General features: G+C 40.5%; 2 protein-coding genes across 8 annotated transcripts; one reads left to right on the forward strand and one right to left on the reverse strand.

Annotated features, from left to right (window-relative positions):
- Positions 1-3,005: 3,005 nt before the first annotated feature.
- rnf8 (ring finger protein 8, E3 ubiquitin protein ligase) lies at positions 3,006-9,966 on the reverse strand. Of its 7 annotated transcripts, none has more exons than XM_085770440.1 (10): positions 9,705-9,966; positions 9,330-9,458; positions 7,986-8,434; positions 6,868-7,075; positions 6,294-6,356; positions 6,077-6,166; positions 5,876-5,983; positions 5,449-5,653; positions 5,275-5,310; positions 3,006-3,475 (listed from the first exon to the last, which is right to left on the reverse strand). In XM_085770440.1, exons 1-10 carry the CDS (start codon positions 9,825-9,827, stop codon positions 3,255-3,257), a joined length of 1,632 nt encoding a protein of 543 aa, XP_085626566.1. In that variant the 5' UTR covers positions 9,828-9,966; the 3' UTR covers positions 3,006-3,254. The 7 variants fall into 7 exon arrangements, with proteins under 7 accessions (XP_085626566.1, XP_085626565.1, XP_085626568.1 ...); XM_085770439.1 differs by having other exon boundaries at positions 3,006-3,478; XM_085770445.1 differs by having other exon boundaries at positions 3,252-3,478; positions 5,442-5,653.
- Positions 9,967-12,496: 2,530 nt separating this feature from the next.
- On the forward strand, positions 12,497-20,046 carry aida (axin interactor, dorsalization associated). Its single transcript, XM_085770449.1, has 10 exons — positions 12,497-12,803; positions 13,590-13,656; positions 13,749-13,802; positions 14,642-14,696; positions 14,779-14,842; positions 15,365-15,465; positions 16,669-16,791; positions 16,973-17,095; positions 18,432-18,549; positions 18,871-20,046. The coding sequence occupies exons 1-10, from the start codon at positions 12,697-12,699 to the stop codon at positions 18,968-18,970; spliced, it is 912 nt and encodes a 303-aa protein (XP_085626575.1). The 5' UTR covers positions 12,497-12,696; the 3' UTR covers positions 18,971-20,046.
- Positions 20,047-20,893: the final 847 nt, after the last annotated feature.

The raw sequence follows: 20,893 nt of genomic DNA on the forward strand, positions 1-20,893 counted from the left end.
GACTTAAATGATATTCAAAGATATTTTCCTACTTGATCAATAAAGAATCAGATTATTCAGTTAAACAACATTTTGTGTTCAGGTTGTTTGCTTTGTGCAGCCGCCAGATGTTCACTTTATTATCAAATGAATAAAAGCATCAGATCTGCACTGGAATCAGTGAATTTTCTGTGATCTTCTTTCTTTTTGGACTAATGGTTTTGGTTTTTTGTCGACAACGTAATAGCCTGGGTACAATTTTCACATGACCACTCACTGTGGATGCAGTCAGGTACATGATGCAGCAAAACTGACTCTTATGTCCACGTGGAGAGAGAGAGCGAGATGGCCGTTACTGACATCATGAGGTTGCTCCAGGAGTGGGATGGATGGAGGTTTGGGGCGGAGGAACGAAAGGCTCCAACTGTAGCCCCGAGGCCGTCCATCACTGTCGTCCTCATGTAATACGGCCTGACAGACACACGCTTGCCTCGTACTCCGGCTTTAATGGACTGGCGTGACATCAGCCATCCACAGCACAGGAGGCGAACTCACTCTGTGAGCTGTTGCTCCAGTGCACTCTGGGATGAGTCTGATTCACGGTGTTGGTCGCTCCTGCAGCTGCAATGAACAAGAACTTGGTACAGGTTCACTGATCAGCTTGGCATGCCCCATTGTTTTGGCAGCAAGTGTTTGCATGACTCAGCCGTCAAGTATTATTCAGGACGAAACAAACTGCTCTTATGACACAGCAGAAAAGTCACAAGTCATCAGCTGTATTTTACCATAGCACCGTAGTTTCCTGAAATTTCCTACAAAGTAACTGATACTACATAATACTGGACTAAATGACTGAATGAAAAAAGTGAAGGTTTCTGGGAAAGAACGTGAAATTTTACATCAGTTACACAAAGAAGCCAGAATTTTAAACCCTACGTACGGAGATCTTGAGTCTAAAGTCACACAAGCCACACAAATCTTAAAACATTTAAATCTTGAATAAAAAACGTATACTACCAGGAATACGGCTCTAGTGCCATATATCTTCTGAACCTAAAAGAAGCCACTTTGAAATGCTTCATTGTAGAAGATAAACTTTCTCATAAATGATAAATCCTTAGTTTCTCAAAAACTGTGTCCTATTATGTTTAGCTATGTAATCAATCAAAAGGAAATAAGGTGAATAAAGCCAAACACATCAGCCAACACACACACTCATAAGCAGTACTTACTCATAGTCCCTCAGAGAGAACAGAAGGTGTCCAACTTCACTTTGCTTCATAAGGTGAATGGAGCAGCTCAGATCTTAAAAACAGCAGAGGTTTGGACTTGTCATGGTTGGAGAAACGCAGGTGCTGCTAAAACCTTTGTAAGTTTTATCATTCATACCTGTGTTTCTCCTGCTGTGATACGTTCAAATGTCATCTTCTCGACAGCAACTTATAAACTCTTACTGCATCATCTGTCTGAGTGCAGTGTGGTTCATGTGGGGAAGAGTTGTGGTAGTGGGGTATTGAACACATGCAGTGATTATGCGAGTGGTGAGTCCTGTGGAGGAACCCTCACAAAGGCACAACCAAGGAGTTCTCACACACACACAAACACACAGCTGCAGCACAAACACCATCCATCTACGACAGGACAACTGTGTGTATTTCCTTCTGTCTCCGCTGCCATCAAACATCCATTTGCTCCGAGCCCAAGGAGCCATTGCATTAGTTGCTATGCGACGCAGAGTGTCTGTAATTACGTAAAAGATGCAAGGATTCAACAAAATGCAGATTTGGTTTCCTAAATGGAAATCTATTTGTGAATGAGACCCCCCCCCCCCACACCCATCCTCCCCTCCCTCTGGTGAAGTGGTGCCCTCTCTGTAATTTACATGAAACTTGAGGTTGTCGTGTAAACTGATGAAAAGTTCACTTTAAGGTCAAAGGCAAGTGGCCTTACGAACAATATCACAACACTTCACATGCTCACAGCTCGGCTTCTGCTTACTACTGAACTTGATGTGACCTAACTTGGTCACAGCATCTCATGACGTGAAGTCATTCAGTTGTTTACGTAAGTCAGGACCAGCGAGAGCCGAGGTCAACGCTGGAGTGATGCCAGTGGGAGCGATTAGCGCTCTTTCTTTTTCTGCAGCCCTGGAGTCTTTCAGCAAAGTGCTACGGCCTGTGTGCCAGCCAGACGACTCCCAGGTGGGCACGTGGATGAATGGAAAGCAGGGCATCGCTACAGAGAGCATAAAACAACAAAGGAGAAAAAAAATGTTAAAGGGACAGTTCAACATTTTGGCAAACTGGCCCATTGCCATAATCCCTATAGTGTTAGGAGTAGGTTTGTTACCTTTAATTGTCGGTGCAAGCTGTTTGCTGCTCAGAGCTACGCTACGGAGGCTCATGGGATTTCTTGGTTTTTACTCATCAAACTCATCAAATACACAATCCAACAACTCCAAAACGCTCTCACGGACAAGTTGTGACCTGCACATTCACCACGCTACGAGATAATAACGGAACGTTACGAGACAGAGTTGTTTTCGAGGCAAATGCAGAGACTGATTGCCAAAAAACTGCCTAATATAACTCTGTCTCGGAACGTTCTGCTATTATCTCATAGTGTGGTGAATGTGCAGGTCACAACTTGTCCACGAGAGCGTTTTGGAGTTGTTGGATTGTGTATTTGATGAGGCAAACCAAGAAATCCCATTAGCCTCCGTAGCGTAGCTCTGAGCAGCTCGCGGCTCTGCTCCGCCGTTCTAAAAATAGCTTGCACCGACAATTGTGGCAATGGGCCAATTTGCCAAAATGTTGAACTATCCCTTTAACCTTTGTGGCGATGCAGAGGGATTGGCCATTCTCTCTCTTTTTCTTTCAACACAGTTATTAAAAACAAGATTATTCACACTGGTAGCTTTGGCTAATGTTATTTGAGCCATGTGCAGCACATACTCTACTCTAAACACAATGAATCAACGCTTGTATAAAGTTAATGTGTGCGTCAAACACACAGACGAGAGATGGTTATGAAAATGCATAGCCATAAACTTTATTCCTTTCATTGAAAATTAAAGAGAAGGAGCAACTGATCATTTTACAAAAAGAAAAGAAAGAAAGAAAGAGAAAGTTGGCTAAATCTGTTCAGAGTCGAGATGAGCCAAATTTTTTACGTACTATCTTAAAGGTCCCAGGGCCGTTGCAGGGGAAAATGCAAACATCAACACCAAGAAATTTAGTTCATTTCATGTTCTAGCCCACGGGAGAAAAACAGGGCTAATCCTCAAACTCATCTACGCTTTCATCAGACGAGCCGCTGTAGGAGGGGCTGGAGCCCAGGTGGATGCTACTGTCTGTATCCACGGAGACCACGGAGCTCAGGCTGCTGTCGATGGACACCATGCTGTCATCGCTGTCGCTGCTCCTGCTGCTGTTGTCGCTGTCGCTGCTCCTGCTGCTGTCGTCGTCGTGGATCACCATCACCTCTGCAGACTCGGCTGCTGGGAAACGCATTAGAGACAAATAAGAAATGAGTTTCTAGTTTCTCTTTGTAAAACACTGGAGAAAAAAAGCAGCTGCAACCTCCCTCTGAGCCACTTACAAGTCGCATGACAAAAAAAACAGGTGAATATTATGCTGAGTTTATTATCGATTCAAAATTCCATGAAGAGAAACTAACAACTCTTGTAAATTTTTGACTTTCCTGCCTTATCTGTGGTTTTTCAGCCCCAAAAAGCAACATCTGACCTCTTTAAAGACAAATGTTTCATAAAAAGGTCACAAATATGTTCAATTTTCAAAGAGGAGACATTTAATTGTGCTGTTGATCACCGTGGTTTCCAGAAAGCATTACTCCAAGTGTGCATTTCTGGACAGCAATAAAGCTTTATGTTGCAGACGAAGCTTGTTGGCAACCGATTCTTTTCATAGAAATCCAAAGATATGTAACAAATCCAGCCTGTAAAACTAAGCCTTGATCACCGACACACTTTTAGAGCACTCTGGATGTTTCTAAAGCACGAAGGCAGGTTTTAACAAAAACAAGTTTGTGCTTGTGTCACATTTTGAGTCAGGTGACAAATTTAGACAAAAAGGCTTCTCAAATACTCCATGTTTCCACTGTTATTCATTGTTGTTTGTATATTAATCTTCCTTTTCCTCCAGCTGATTAACTATAAACTATACAACAAGTGTCTCTCTGTGCCTTTTAAAGAACTGATCACACAGGCACTATCATCTGTTTATTTGGGAAACGGATGCTAATTTGGCTGATCTTCACGCTCACAGTTTTTCCAGTGCTACACAATTTTCTAAATCTGTTAATGTGAGATCAAATTTTATTTTCTAGAAACAAAAGACAGAAATACTGTAGGCCTCTCTGTGCTGCCACCTTGTGTTTGCACCTTTTGTTTCCACTCAGCGGGACCACCCATCATCCTTCATCCGCTCACGCCACCAACGAGCATTTATCAAAACCTGTGCTGTTCTCTGACAGAGTGTGTGAGTGTAATTACTCTTTAAGCACCTGGAAAAACCACATTTGTTTCACAGTGTGAGCAGCTTCACCACACACAGACACACACACAGAGGGGTTGTGTGCTTGGTTGCGCTCAGGGACACTTCAGCAGTCACAGCCGAGGACGAGGGGAACATTAATCACACACACGTCAGAGCTCTCCAGCCATTTGAGTTGATGAATGTGACATTGCACACTACTGGATGTAAGTTATATAGTCGTCATATATTAATTCTACAGGGTGTGCATGAGTGTGATCCTGACTGGAGGTCGTATATCACCGTCACATGCTCTATGTATGTTCTGTGCAGGTGAAATCCGAGACAGGGTTCAACACGGTGGACAAAAGATGAGCAGGAAAACTCACAGGAAATATAATCTAACTGCTGCAGGTGTGAAGGTGGAGGGAAAAAAATCACATGAAGGAAATTTGCTGTGTATCGTGACAACAGGGCGACGCCTACGTGTCAACATGTTTAGATGCGGATCCAAAGATCATGAATTGTTTGTTTTTTTGTATATTTTTGGAGCTTTTTTTGCCTTTAATTGATAGAATGGTCAAGAGAGACAGCAAATGAGGAGGCAGAGAGAGGGGGAATGACATGCAGCAAAGGGCCACCTGGGTCGGGATTCGATCCAGTACCAACTGCAGCGAGGACTATAGCTTCCATGAATAGGTTGTTTTTAAAAAAAATCTGAGACAGTTTCATCTGCAGCCGTGACATGTCATAGTAATAATGAGCAGTAAAATGTGTGACAAACCCAAAGAACGCCACTCACCTGATTTGATGACATCACGGTCGTTGACTTGTTGCCCTGAAATGAGGAAAATTTATTTTGAGTATTTTGCGATAAACATATTTTATTCTGTAACTGGGAAAGTAAAATTTAAAAAAAAACTAAAACACCAGTAGTCTGGGTAAGTTACTAGTGACCTGATGACGCACCTCTCACCTTTCCTCTCAGTGACGAGGGTCTGGCGCCTCGTCTTCATGTCCAGGCTCAGGTTCTCCACCATGCTGTCGATGCAGTTGTCCAGGGCCAGGCAGCGCGTCTGAGACTGGATGGACTGCCGGCAGATGGGACACTCGTTCTTCTTTTTGCGCCACTGCTTGATGCAGAAGCAGCAGAAGCTGTGAGCGCAGTTCAGGATGACAGCCTGCAAGAGGACGGAGGAGGAAGAACAGGATGAACGTCACGTCACGTAACGACTAAAGCATGGTGCACACGTGATGTTTTTCTAAATCTAAAAACAGACTTTTTATCTGAGAGAGACCCCACACCAAAAATCAGCCAGATTATCTTTGTGTGTGTACCAGGCGTAAGGAAAACTGAGCAACGACAGGCTGAGAAAAAAAACTATTCGTTCAATCAGTTCTACCTCGATGAAGAGCTCAGAACAGATGATGCACTGGAGCTCGTTCTCCAGAACCTCAGTCACTTGTGTAACCACCTCCTCTTTCTGGGCCCTCGCCTTTTCTTTCTCCTCCTGGAAAAATAAATCACATAAATTAATTAAGTTCCTCTGATGCCATCCTCCTGACCTCTGTAAGATCCCAAGCTCACATGGATAGTGTTGTACCTTTGTCACTTCTAGCTCTTTGTTTTTGGCCAGGAGAACTTCTTCAAAGCCTTGTCGGGAAAGGGCAAGTTCACCTAGAACTTTCTTTTGCTGAGGATAATGTCATCAGAGAAAAATATAAAAAGCAGTGAATTTTAACATTTAAAAAACAAAAACAACATGTTTTTACACTATAAATGTTCTGTTTGGTTAAATTATCCAGATCTGTGCTACACACCTCCTGCAGGGCGTCATCCAGCTGTTTTTTCAAAAGCTCCTCTTGCTGCTGTGTTTTCTCGGCCTAAACACATGGAAATGTACGGTGTCAATAAAAAGGAAGTATTTTGTGTCTAGCAATTGTTCATGCGAAAAATGCTCTCTCACAGATTATATACCACATACTTCCAGCTGAGCACATAATGTACCAGAACATTTTTTTTTCCTAACTCACACCACAAACAGAACAGAAATTTACAAGGGAAAAGGGAAAGTGTTATTGTTCACACACGCAGCCTTCCTCGTAAATGTTGCACAACACTCCTGTGGAGGAAGTCTGACATTCACAAACGTCTGCAAATTTCTGAGTATTTGTTTCAAAAACCTGTTTCTGAAAATGTTCAGTCACGATGCGCACGAGGACGAGGAGTAAACAAAAAATGTGTAAGCTCATGGTGACTGGTAAATTTGAAATTTTGAATGACAAATCAACATAAAAGACGGTTTAAAACTGTCACCTTCATTATTTGATCCATCAATTTTGGAAGTCGACACATGTTCTACACGTAAACAGAGCTACTGAAAAAATGTCCCACCTCCAGTTGCCTCTTGGTTTCGCTGAAGGACTTCTCCAGCTTCTCCATGCGGTGCATTTTGGCCCGGAGCGTCTCCAGCTGGCCTTGCAGCTCCCTGACCTGCTCCTCTCGGAGGGGGTCGGCCTGCTGGGGCTGCACCTCCAGACAGGCCACCTGCCTCTGGGTGTCGTCCACCCGCTCCCTCAGCAACAAAATGTTCTGACTGTACCTGCAGAAACACACACGAGAGGTAAAAACAATGAAAACAATGAAAACAAAAGTCTTAGCATCTTAACTCACTGATGGAGAATAGAGAAGAACAGCTTGGACCTGTGCTTTTCCAGTAATCAATAATTCACTAAATGTTCATTATTTTCTTGTTGCATACAGTGAAAGCATGGAGACACATCATCTGCTGCCATTACCTTATTTGGGACTGAGACATAGAGTTTAAAGTCCTTTACTTGGTTTGTACACTATGACAGAAAATGAATCATCAACTATTTTGTTAAAAGGGAACTATGCAAGTCTGGTCGCTTTTCCTCTGCTTTGCTAACCCTCCTCCTGGCCATGTGCATTTGTTTTCTACGAAGCCGGCGAGAAATCAATCCATGGAGCGGTGGATATCGTTTTTATCATATATGTGTTACGATGTGAGAAAGGCAGAGAGTCTCCATTCTCCCCATAACGAGAAACTAGTCATTTATTCAACCATCATAATTCCCCCGAAGCTGTAGCATAGTTCCTCTATAATACATTCACACTTGAAGTTGTTCATCAAGAAAAATGCAAAAGTATTAACAAGTTACATCTTCAAAACTGACTATTGGTGATTGTATATACACATTAAATTATATTCATTTTATACAACAGGTAATCTGAGGGTGTCATCTTGGGCTCATCTGGATACATAAATTCTACTTTGTAGAAAATAAAATCTAAAGTTCTAGGATGACCTGGGATTCAGATAGATGGAAAACTAATTAGAGAATGTATATATAACAGGAACTGTGACAAAGATGGCTGAACCATCTTTGGGATTTTCTATAAGCTATTTGCCAAAGATTTATCATTGGAACTGACGCTCAACTCTGTGACTCAACTGCAATAACAAGTGAAAGGCACCAGCTGGGGCTTACATCTGCAAGTTGTCCATGTCACAGGGATTGCTGGAGCCACTGCAGGGCCAGTCTACTTCCTGGACTTGTCTGCTGGCCCCAGTTTCCTCCGACTGGGTGTGACTGAGCCTCTGCTGGCATTTCGCTTGAGAAAGAGGGCAGGGCTTCGCAGTTGACTTGTCTGCCGAGGAGCAGCGGTAGAGCTTGGGCTTCGAGGTGGACGGCTCAACCTCTTCCACAGACAACTTCCTCTTGGACTTCTTGGAAACGTGGGCTGCTTTGGCACCGTCCCTGTGTCCCTTTGTGAGAAAGAGTTTAATGTCTTTAAGTGGCCGCTGGACGACAATGTAGTCAAACTCCACTTTGGTTCCAATAACGGGAACGCCAAGTCGTACGGAGTCTCCAAGCCTGAGCTGATGGGCTTCTTCAGGAGGAATACGGTTTCCATTCACCCAGACACCGTTGAGACTCTGAGAAAGAAAACCACACAGTGTTTATCAGAATAAAACTGATTCTGTTCAAGATATTAAATTCTTCATATTGATCCCAATCTAATTTCAAGATTAAGTTTGAATGCACGTGCATGTTCAAAGTTCATCGAAGCATTTGTAGTTTTTCTAGTCATGCAGTTTGATTTTATACTCAGATTGTAGATATCAAGCCTGATGATCAGTGGTTATCAATCTGTCTTTCAGTGTGTGACTTGGTGACAGCAGATTAAAGTGGAATTTAATGGCTTTGGATGACAAATGCATCATGCTGTGATTAATGAGTAGCGCTCCTTTCCATGATAATTCCATGAGTGAAACTTTGCCTGTGTATACTGGATGCTGAATTTATCTAATAAGAGGTTTCAGACTAAAACAGAGCACATCTGGCATTTAGTAAATAATTTACTGGTAAACGGGAGGATTTGGAACAAAAATAGGGAAAACAAACAAATTCCCAGAAAGGTCAAGGCCCACATAGTTTATAGATGATGAAGATACAAATGTGGATCAACTCCTTAAGATGTTGACTTTTAAACTTAACTTTTGAACCTCTTGGAGAACTGACACTGCTGTCAGATCCAAGTTTTGTTATTTCAAATATTTGTACTTCAATATCAAGACAGAGGGAATTTCCTCTGTTGACAGCAATCAGAAACATTCAAGAAAACTAGACCTCTGTGACAAGAGGATTAACCAATCAAATGTACATTAATTGATAACCATTTTGATAATTGTGCAAATATAACTTTAAAAAGCCCCAAATATGTGTTATTTATTTAAAGTTTGGTGATTTTCTATTACCAAAACTGCAGCTTGAAACTTATTTTATGGACAAAATGGCTGACTGCTTAAGAAACAAAACAAAAAAAACAACCTTCTTGTCTGTCACCGTCCACTGTCCGTCCTCCCTCTGCCTGAAAGTACAGTGCAGTCTGGAGATCATGAGAGGACAGGTCGGAGACAGCAGCTGGTAGGTCACATCCACACCACGTCCGATGGAGATCTGCACAGTTACACACAAACATGACAAACAGCTAGTTAGCCTCCCACTGATCATCTCTTACCTACTCATTAAAACAAGAGGGAGGCGATGAGTTAAAGAAAACTTTTTTTTAAATAATAAAAAGGTTGAACACATATGAGGAATATACGTAAATTGAAATGTGAATATATCGTGAACCCGAGTAAGGGTTAAAGTTAATGCGAGGTAAAGCTAGGCTAGTTAGCAGCTAGCGTTAGCACACAGCACCTCAGTGTTTTCCAGCAGTCGCAGCCAGTCTGAGTTTCTACCGACTCTCATCAAACATAAAACCTCCGAGTCTGAACTTTCATCGTCCTCGGTCACAGAAGAGTCTGTCGCCACACTCTCCATCTTTATCTCATTCTGTCAGCGGCTTAAAAAGCCTTCAAACACGGCGCTTGGTGTGTTGTTTCAGACCTCGGAGCCATAGCTAACGTTTCACTACTACTAGCAACAAGCTAGGCGCTGACAGGGGCTAAACCGGAAGGAACCTTTCAAAATAAAGGCGTTACACGTCATTTACTGTCACATGTAAACACCAAACACAAATACATTCAATAATCTATCTACATTACACTTGATTTTGACTGTACAAACATGACCTTATTATCAGTGACTGATAAGGAGCTACTGAGTTTTCATCCGTTGTATGACGTGGGTTTCATGGCCTGGGTAAATAATGTTTTTATGGTTTTATATCCAAATATTACACTCTATGAATGTTTTTTTAAACCCCACATACTTTCTTCTATTACTGGCCTTATTTTACTGTTTGATACTACTTTTAATGCGAGATTTCTATTTATTGGGACTTAATCATAATGTTCTCCTCCTATAAAGCACTTTGAGTTGCATTCATTTTTATAAAAGGTGCTTTTTAATTGAAGTTCAGGCTTTTGTAAAGACACAGCATATAGCCTAGTCTTTCCATAAAATACAGAATTAGTGTAGTGTTGTAGACAGTGCTATTCGATGTAATTGCTGACGCAATATTATCATTTCATTCATAGCATTGATTTGTTAAATTAAAAGATTATTTTCATCATCTGCACACACAAACCAATTAGGTCTAGACCAAATGTTTATATAGTTAGAAGAGAAGAGAAGAGAAGAGAAGAGAAGAGAAGAGAAAATACTTTATTAATTCCTAGGAGGGGAATTCAGATCGTCCAGCAGCTTACATAATGATATGATATAAATGATATGAAATGATATAAAAAGTAAACATGTAAAACCTAACAAAAGGAATTGTGCATTTTGATGGCAGTGGGAAGGATTTCCTGAATCTTTCTGTTCTGCAGGTCAGGGAAATGAGCCTTTTACTGCGGCTGCTCCACTGACCTGTGAGAGTCTGAGTTATCAATTAATGGTAATTTCTATTATTAATTAATCCACCAATCATTTTCTCAGTTAAAAAAAAAAGTGGAGGGAAAGGGAATTTCCAGTGCTTAGAGTCCAGAGTCCTTATTAGAGTTGTTTACTATTTGTCTGGCAGCTCATCTATCATGAGGTAAATGATCCCAGTTGTTCAGGATGGACTCTTGAACATCTTCAGTTTACATCTCTCCACCACATCCCCCAGTGAATCCATCAGGGAAACGAGACCGAAGTCTCCTGTGATATTATTTAAAGGGCATCAGGATGTTTAGTCTGTGTCCTAGCAACGACTTCATGGAGAACTTCACATGAAACTTCAGCAGTTGCCATGGACGTGATGTACACAAGTGTTGTTATGATATGAAAACATGTCAACTTCATCTCCAGCTCATCACTCTTGTTGGGCAGAGAGTTGATATTTCCCATGATGACTGACAGCAGAGAGGACAGTACATCTCCACTTCCAGGCCTTTAACCTTTGCACCAATAGTACGACGGCCACGAAAACAGCTGTAACAGGGTGGCATCCTCCAGACCTGCTGTGTTTTCAATTAAAGACAGAGACAGACAGAGGTATCCATCAGTATTTGACAAAATACAATACAAACTATAAAACCACAACAAAAATAAAGCAAAGGTGGAGTAAAAAACTCAAAGTTACCAGACTTTGCTGCTGCCAGTTAAAGCACATATTCATTTATGAAAAACATAGGCTAAATGTTACTTGGCCTAATAAATTACCAAAAATGTTTATCTAGCCTACTAATCAATTAACTGACTAATCTCTAGATTTACTGTTTGGTCAGTTTGTTTGGACAAATCAGTGAAAAAAAGCACAATTTTCTTGCAGGAGCTGATCAAATAGCCCTTTTCCAGTACACTTTGGTCCAGTGTGTAAAATGAGGGTAAAACACATAGTGGCATCTAGCATTCCGATTCTATTATTTATCTAATTCTATTGTTGAACGTGAAACTCTTGAAACGTGCTCTCTGGTTGTCTGGATTTTCCATTCCTTACAAACATGGCAGCGCAAGATGGTTCTCCAAGCAAGACCCTTGCTATCTATGTATATATAAAAGAAGAATTATAAGGCTATTTTATAGCGATTATACTCTCATATATATACAAATAGGCCTATTCAATGGTAGCAATATATTCAGATTTTGCCAATAAACCTTGACAAATATTACACACTGGACCTTTAACTGACCAATCTCTAGATATTTACTGTTTGGTTTATGAAATCAGTGCAAACAATCAGACTTTTCTTGCCGGAGCTGATGTCTTATTCACTTTAAAATAACATTGGACCTTATAGGCCTATAGTGCATGCATTAGACAGGGGAAAAAGCAACAAACATAACTGTGAAGCTGCTGCAAGGTGATATTTGACAAATAATAATTCATTTTTAAATTGCCAAGTTGCAACTAATTTCACCTTTAAAAACGTCTTGTTTCTTTAAATTAAACAGCCATGTTTATAAAACAGCAGCAGTCCTCCTCCACTCTACCTCCTCCTGACTGACTGACTGACATTACATCCTGTTGCTCCTGTTGTTGGATCGGGCGACCCCGCTTCCCAAATCGCGCGCACCCCGGAGCTCCAGGCGGGACTTCCTTTCTCTTGCGGATGCGATATCAGGGTGAGCAGGCAGAAAGGGCTTGGTCGGGGTGTCACCGGTCTGCCTGTGTGCGCCTCTGGACAGCAGCAGCGGCAGCAGCAGCAGCAGCAGCGGCGGTGGTAGAAGATAACCTGGATGACGACGCTGCGGTCGCCGCCGGAGCCCCGTGGAAGAGCCTCCTCCTCGGCTATGCTGCGCCGCCAGCTCCCGCCCCGGCAAAATGTCTGATGTCAACAAGACTATTCAGAAATGGCACGCCAGTTTTAAGAAAGGCACAGACTTTGACTCGTGGGGACAATTAGTGGAGGCTATAGATGAGTATCAAATGTAAGTTGCATTCAACATGTGTGTATCCTCCTTGGCTCTCTCTCTCTCTCTCTCCACACATGAATGATCCTGAACATGCGCTTCTTTCTTTCTTTATTCCTCTCTTTTTTCTTGTGATGAATCTTGTCCTTTAGTAACAGCAATGTAGAGGAGACAGTGTGTGTATGTGTGTGTGTATTATGGTTCTTCCCAAGAAGTTCGCCTCCGGGCTGTCACTAAATAAATCCTACCCACCCATGACGTGATGTGGCGGGGGCTGCGGAGGGAGCAGAGCCGCTGTGTGCACGCTGCATCCCGGCTTCATTCACTGGGAGTGGAGGGGTGGAGGTGGTGGTGGAGGACTCGGACTCGGACTCAAACCATCCCAGTGCTGCTGTTGCTGCTGCTGCTGTGCACTAGGTTTCATTATGTGTCACGCAGCGCAGCAGAAAACGGGCCAACATCCCTCAGAGTATTGAGAAATAGCCAGCCACACCCTCTCATTGTTATGGGTGGGTTTCATCTGTTTAGTGAGGAATGTTTCCTGCTCTCTGACCAAAATCTTTACCTTCTTTATTTGTCATAATTACATCCAAAAAACATCAAGTGGTCTCTCAGCTAATTATTGTTTTATGTTGGCACAAATAAATAACACAAAAATCTAGGTCCTCACATGTGTAACTCTGCCTAACCACCAGGGGGCGCAGCCACACACGGTGCATTCACCTTAGTGCTTAAAAAGAGTTTTTGCACTTACAACTATGATCTAATGTTTTTTTTTTGTTTATTTTGTTGTTTGTTTTTTAGTCTGGCAAGACAACTGCAGAAAGAAGTCCAGTCAACAAACTCACCAGACTTCACAGAGGAGCAGAAGGTAATCATTACTGGAACTCTTTAACCCAGGAAAGTCAGGAACTTTGCTTTGACTAACAAGTGTTTTTTTCTTGTCTTCTTTTTTTGTCAAAGAAAACTTTGGGAAAGATTGCAACATGCCTGGAAACGAGAAGTGCCAGTTTGCAGGTTTGTGTCATTCATATCAGCACCATATTTAGACTTAAAAAAAAACCAAAACATTTTGGAGAATACTGAGGTCAAGAGTCCAACCTTCACTACTGCAACCACTTCCACCTGCCTAGGAAATCTTTGACTATCAATGTGTAAAGTGTGGAAAAAAAAAAACAGTTGTGCACCATGCTTCACTGCAGATATTAATATTTGCACAATGTAACTTGGTTTAATTTTGTTAACTTGGACTTGTGCTGAAGCCAACAATAAAAAATGCAACAATAAAAACAAAATAATAGTAATGATAATAATAATAATAAAAAAAATTATAATAATAATATTAATAACAACAATAATAATATGTGTAATTATTCAGTTTTATCTTCCAATCTATTAAATGCTGTGCTGGTCCTGAAAGCCCCAAAACACTGCCATTTAGAAAACACATGCAAATGGATAAAACACAAACAAGTTCAGAAATGTCATCAATTTGACAACGCACATACAGGTAATGCAAATACTGGATTATTGTTAAATTTGTATTGAAGACAGCTCATTTTGAATATACAGAATGAAAAACATACTTGAATTTTGTGCTTTTAAAACATATAATATAATATAATATGATGCATAAATCATAGATTCCTCCCCAGGCTTGTTGTAGACATCGGTGTGATCACTGCTACCTTCACTGTGGACATAGTTACTGTCACTGATGGTTCACAGTGTCTCTGATGATCATTCAGAGTGATTCATTAACAGTTACCCACTCTCTCTCAAAGCTCAAGTGCTTCTGAAGTGACCTGAAGATGGATGAGATGTTGTTAACGTGTCCTCTGTCTCCTGCTCTGCAGTGCACACAGACCAAGGAGGATTTCAAGTTAGAAGACCTGAAGAAACTGGAAACCAGTGAGTGCACGACTGGGAACGAAGGAGTCTGGGGTTGTTCTGACTGTTTCTCTCACACTTGACTTTCTCCATTTGTCTACAGTTATTAAGAACATACTCACCTATAACAAAGAGTTTCCTTTTGATGTCCAGCCTGTGCCCTTAAGGTAAATATCCACCACTTTAAATTCATTATTGTCACTTTTTTTGTTGAGATTTTGTGTTTTTACAGTATATTTGCTGTAAATGACTATTATTCTCAGTATTACCTAATAGTTTCACACTTAAAAAAACATTTATCAGTTATTTGTATAATCCAAAACACTGTTAGAAAATTGTTTGTTGTGTAAATTGTGTATTTCAACCATCAAGTTAACCCACAGTCTATTAGTTCTACTGCTATTTTTCTAACAACCAGAGTTCAGAAACACCTTTTTTTCCCCATTTCTTCTCTTGTTTGTCCTGTGTAGCTGGATAATTGTATCCCTTTTGGCAAATAAAGGTGATTCAAATGATAAGACATGTTATTATTAGTTAGAAAAAGACAGTGACTGGTTGGTGTATAAATAGACACAGTGTAGTTTTTAGAGAAAAGTTTGTCGCTCTCTCTGCTGCCACCATGTGCTCATTATCTTCTCACAGTAACATCCACAGACAAAGTGCTTGAAGTTTGTGTTTCTCTCCGTCAGGAAAATCCTGGCTCCAGGTGAGGAGGAGAACCTGGAGCTGGAGGAGGAGGATGCAGCAGCAGGAGCAGGTTCAACAGAGGCTTTCCCCCCTCGAGCCCCCGGTACTGTCGCCTCTCCACTAACACTTTATTGTGTGTATTTTCTGTCCCGTCCAGCTTATTGAGTGTGTGTGCTTGTTTGTTTCTTCTGTTGGTTCTCTGTGTAGCTTCTCCTATGGTATAAAAAACACATTTTGACACAATCAATAAGAGCTGATGTCTCTTATAACTACTGTTATTCAAAAGCACCAGTTTTCTGTCCATACATAGTCACCTGTGTGTCTGCTTACTGTGCTGGGAAGTAAAAATTTATTTAATTTTTCAGTTATAATGGTTGGTGTGGTTATACCTTCATCCAAACACCTGTTTGCAAGGTTTATAATTTACATTCAAGCTCAAACCATAAATCTATTATCAGCTTTATTGAGGATTTGATGCTGCATTAGACTATTGTAGTGACTGAGGTCTAACACAGTGGTGTTTGTTTTGTATTTTAGTTCAGATACTAAAATGCTCAAAATTGACATCTGAGCAGAGAAGATAATACTAATTTAGATTAAAGGGATAGTTCAACATTTTTGGCCCATTGCCCATTGCCATAATCCCTATAGTTTTAGCAGTAGGTTGGTGACCTTTAATTGTCGGTGCAAGCTGTTTTCAGAACGGCGGAGCAGAGCCGTGAGCTGCTCAGAGCTACGCTACGGAGGCTAATGGGATTTCTTGGTTTCCCTCATCAAATTCATCAAATACACAATCCAACAACTCCAAAACGCTCTGGTGGACAAATTGTGACCTGCACATTCACCATGCGGCTCTGCTCCGCCATTCTAAAAATAGCTTGCACCAACAATTAAAGGCAACAAACCTACTCCTAAAACTATAGGGATTATGACAGCTAATTTGCCAAAAATGTTGAACTATCCCTTTAAAACTGTTCCAAATAGCCACATCATAACTGTGTCTCTGCATTATTATCTTCCGTTTTAGCACCTTTCAGCTCATTGTTTTGGTTTCTTGGCCGCCTCCTCTAAAGTCAGTGAGAACTGAAAGCCAGTGGGACAGATGCTCAACAGGGAGTGAAGTGGGACTCGAGCTTTTCACCACTGATTAATGATTAATAATGAAATGGTAACGTAACACGACAGCAGCTGAAAGCATCGTCTGCTGGCTGTTAACTACCGGTACTCTTTGGGTCCCAACAGGTGATGTCAACATCCGTTGTTATGGCAACCGTTTAAACGCCTGTAACCTTTGTCCCCTTCCCAGGTACCTTGTTGCCACGGTTACCCTCCGAGCCGGGGATGTCACTGCTTACCATAACGATTGAGAAGATCGGGCTGAAGGACGCCGGGCAGTGCATCGATCCGTACATGACCATCAGTGTCAAAGGTATTGATCCGTCCAGATGTGGAGAAGATGTGGTGTCCGGAAAACAGCTGCAGTTTGGTGAAGCTGCTGTGGACCGACCGCGTTTCTCTGAAATCTTAAAAGAAATCTGCAAAAAAAAAAAGGAGAAAAAACAACCAAACTTGTTCACAAAGCGTCCTCTTGTCTGTCTCTGTTCCCGCAGATTTAAACGGTGTGGATGTGAACCCGGTGCAGGACACGCCCGTGGCCAGCAGGAAGGAGGACACCTACATTCACTTCAGCGTGGACGTCGAGATCCAGAGACACGTGGAGAAATTACCAAAAGGTAAATCCCCCAAGCTTCACTGCACTGCACGTCAGACTGTGTTGCCGCTTTGATTAATTGCTAATTAGCGAGATAACTGGCACCAATAAAGCTCAACATTAACCAAGGTTGAGGCTGCATTCATCATCGTCATCATCATTGTCATCATCATATCTTTATTGCAGACTCACGGCCCATTAAAAGAAAATGAAAGTACAATACAAAACAAAGAGACACAGATTACTAAAATAATACTGTAAAAGTGTACAAATAATTTTAAAACAAATTAATATTCAGGCTTTTATGCCGGTGCTCCCTGAGGCTTTATGTGTAGCGAATACAGCTCTTCCTAGGATTGGTTAGAGCCAAGATGACGCTGTTCTCTGACTCATCTAGTTGACACATGAATTTGTAGACGAGGTTCCTGAAAGGTATTGACTCTGGCAGCCATGCACCATCTTGGTCTTTTAATTAATATTCACATGGCATCATTATATACCACTTGAAGTTTCTGCAGGCTCGCTTTTTTGTGATGTGAGTGATGTGCAATAGTCAGTCAGCTTTACACCTTATTACACTACATTACATTATTCCCTGATACAATTTAATTCAATTTAATAAAACTTTATTTGTCCCCGGGGGGGTAATAAAAGCACACAGAGCAGTTATGCATAATGGCATTTACGATAAGATAAGAATAAGTTGAATTAAGTGCAAATAAAAACGGGATGATGTGTTTAAGAGCCGGTATGAGTCCGACCTGTGGCCCCTATCTACATTACTGACTGTCCTCTCTCCACTGTCCTTTCAGAATAAAGGGAAAAAAAATGCCAAAATTAAACTTAGAAATGAATAAATGTGCTCAAATGGTGCCTACTCCAAAATAAAGACATATTTACTATGTCAGAAAGTGAAGTTGCCTTGTTCAATCCAGCTGCACATTAAAATACAGCAACTGATTTGCTTTTTTTGTTTTTCCTAACAAGCTGGTTTGTTTTAAAACATCATGTAGTATTTAAGTTCAGTTTCGTTTCGTTTAACTTTATTGTCCACTTTAGCAGAAATTCATCTTTGGTTTCCCCCACATAAAATTACACTACAAACGAAGACGAATCACATGAGACTTCTCCCGATGCCACATAGACAAACCATGCGAGTGGACGAGAAGTAATAGCAGCAGTACGTTAGAATAAAACCAGAAGCCCTTTAGAGCATAATAGGTGCAGTCATTTGCATCAAGTGCTTGTATAGCATGTGGAATAAAAGGCTTCTTGTATATATTCAATGAATAAGCATTGATATTATTCATGCTTGCCCTCGGCAGCCACAGTTTAATCTGTTCTGTTCCGTCTTCCAGGAGCAGCTATCTTCTTTGAATTCAAGCACTACAAACCCAAGAAGAGGTTTACCAGCACAAAATGTTTTGCCTTCATGGAAATGGACGAGATCAAACCGGGACCCATTGTAATTGAACTGTAAGTCAATTGATGCATGCTTCTTTAAAAAAAAAAATCTATCAATAATCTTGACGCATGTACAGTGGGGAAAGTTTTTATTTGATCCCCTGCTGATTTTTGACCTTATTTCACTTGATCAAATGTAAATTAATTTATAACCTTTATATGATGGTATTATTTCTGGATGTTTTGTTGATTTTCTGTCTCTTTCTGTTAAAATAAACTTAACATAAAAACTTTAGCTCATCCATTTCTTTGTGGGGGAGCAAACTTAAACAAAATCAGCAGGGGATTAAATCAATATTTTCCCCACTGTAACTGCACTTTCTTTGTTTCCAGGTACAAGAAACCCACAGACTTCAAGAGGAAGAAACTGCAGCTTCTGACAAAGAAACCACTTTATCTCCATCTTCACCAGACGTTACACAAGGACAGCTAAGTCGGAGCGCACCTTGAACTTTGCACCTCCTCTTTTTTTATTTTTTTTAATTCTCTCCTGCATCCGCCACATCCAGCAGAGTGTGTATCGCTCCGCCTCATCACATCCAGCAATACTAAACCAAGACCTCCGCTGTCTGTCTCTCGCCCAGTTTTCCAGCGTATATGAAGAAAGTAAAGGGAACTGAGCCAAGTATTCGTCAGATGTTGCCACTTTGGTTTTTCATTTTTTTTATAGTCGTTGATTTTTGTTGTGAAATACATCTCCCATCTGTGGCAGGAAACACAAATACTGATGTTTTGACTCACTGGAGATCCAGGGTTTTCATATTAAAGCAGTCGTATAAAACACTTAAGTCTTCCTCGGTGCACTGATTTAGGGAAACTGGACTCGATGTGAGACGTTAACTTACAGGTGCTTGATTTGAGTTCAGTACTTTATAGAGTTGTTGGGCGTTGACATTGGGAGAGAAGCTAAATTCAGATAAACATTAAAAGCAGCAGCAGTTGCCAGTAAATGTGGAAACCTCTCCAAGTTTACGAAACCTCTCCACGATTAAATAACATTCAAACACTATCACAGTTTGTTTACTTCATCAAGACACCTAAAGTGCTTTCTTCAATACTATCTCAAGTGTGCTACAGTTACGTTCAGATAATAAATCATTCATTTAAAAACACTATTAGAAACTAGTTAATTAAACAAGTTTAATTTTGTATCACAAAAATATAAATAATGATAAAAAGATGAAATTAATCATAATAACAATTTATTTACTTTTACCCAATTGATGAGTAACTGACTTGTGAAATGGAATCACAAAACTAATTTTCATAAATGTTAAATGATATTTTATTATTGCTGTCTGCGTCATCATGCTCCATCTCACAGTTCCCATGTTGTGCTTTCCCTAATATTAATCTGCATTAACTGATTTGAACAACACCATCCCATCTCATGCTCTGATTGGTGCGGCTTTAATTTAAAGCAACAGGCGCCCTGATTGCTTTTGCATTGGCAGGAGCTGTGTTGAAATTAAAACAATTAAAAATGAATTAAAATTAAAAACTAAAAAACAATAGCGCTCCGGACTCCATTCAGTGTTCAGTCACGGACGATATTGGATTCATATCGTTACATGGTGCAATTATGTGTTAATTACAAATGAAGCTTCTATGTTTGTACATTTTTATAGTATTTGAAAGTTGTCTCTCAACATTTCTCACAATTTTTTTTGATTTTTCACACTTGAATAAGAGTTTCAGCGCTCAGAATGAATGAGATTTTTAATACAGCAGCGATTCATTAAATTGCAATCTGACAGTTGCTGCGTCAGTGTTCATGCTTCAGTATGTATTGAATTTATTATGTTTAAAAACTGTCGCATTACGTTTTATAAATGCATTAAGTTGAAAATGGATGCAGCATGATTTGCATGCTGTGAATGTGTTATTATGTAAACAGTGTGAACCTTCAGTCGAGGCTCAGATATTTAAACACCAACATTTTTTGGAAGCAGCTTTTTTTCTGTTTATGAATCACAGACGTTTATCACCGGCCAGGAAGTGGGATTTGATCCAGTGTTACTTTGCAGATGAAATGTTTTCTGTATAGTTAATATTTGAATGAACTGTGGTTGGAGGATGCATCCTTAACAGTAGTCGGAGGGCAGATTCCTGCTCTTTCACTGACTTTTGAGGAATAATTAATCTTTATATTGTTACTCAGAAAAGCCCACTGCTTTTATTTTGAAATTTAACTCACCCTGTTATAAAGGGCTTTTTCAAGCAAAGCTGCATATAACATCGTGTTTCCATTCTGACTCTGCAGATGTTCTTCACTAAAACATCTACATTGTAATATTTGACTTTAGATTTTATTTTTGTAATGTCTCAATATTCAGGACTGTAAATTAACTGTAAG

This window comes from Trachurus japonicus, chromosome 24 (assembly GCF_045865225.1).
Source record: "Trachurus japonicus isolate A0001 chromosome 24, Traja_1.0".
Classification (NCBI taxonomy): Eukaryota; Metazoa; Chordata; class Actinopteri; order Carangiformes; family Carangidae; genus Trachurus; species Trachurus japonicus.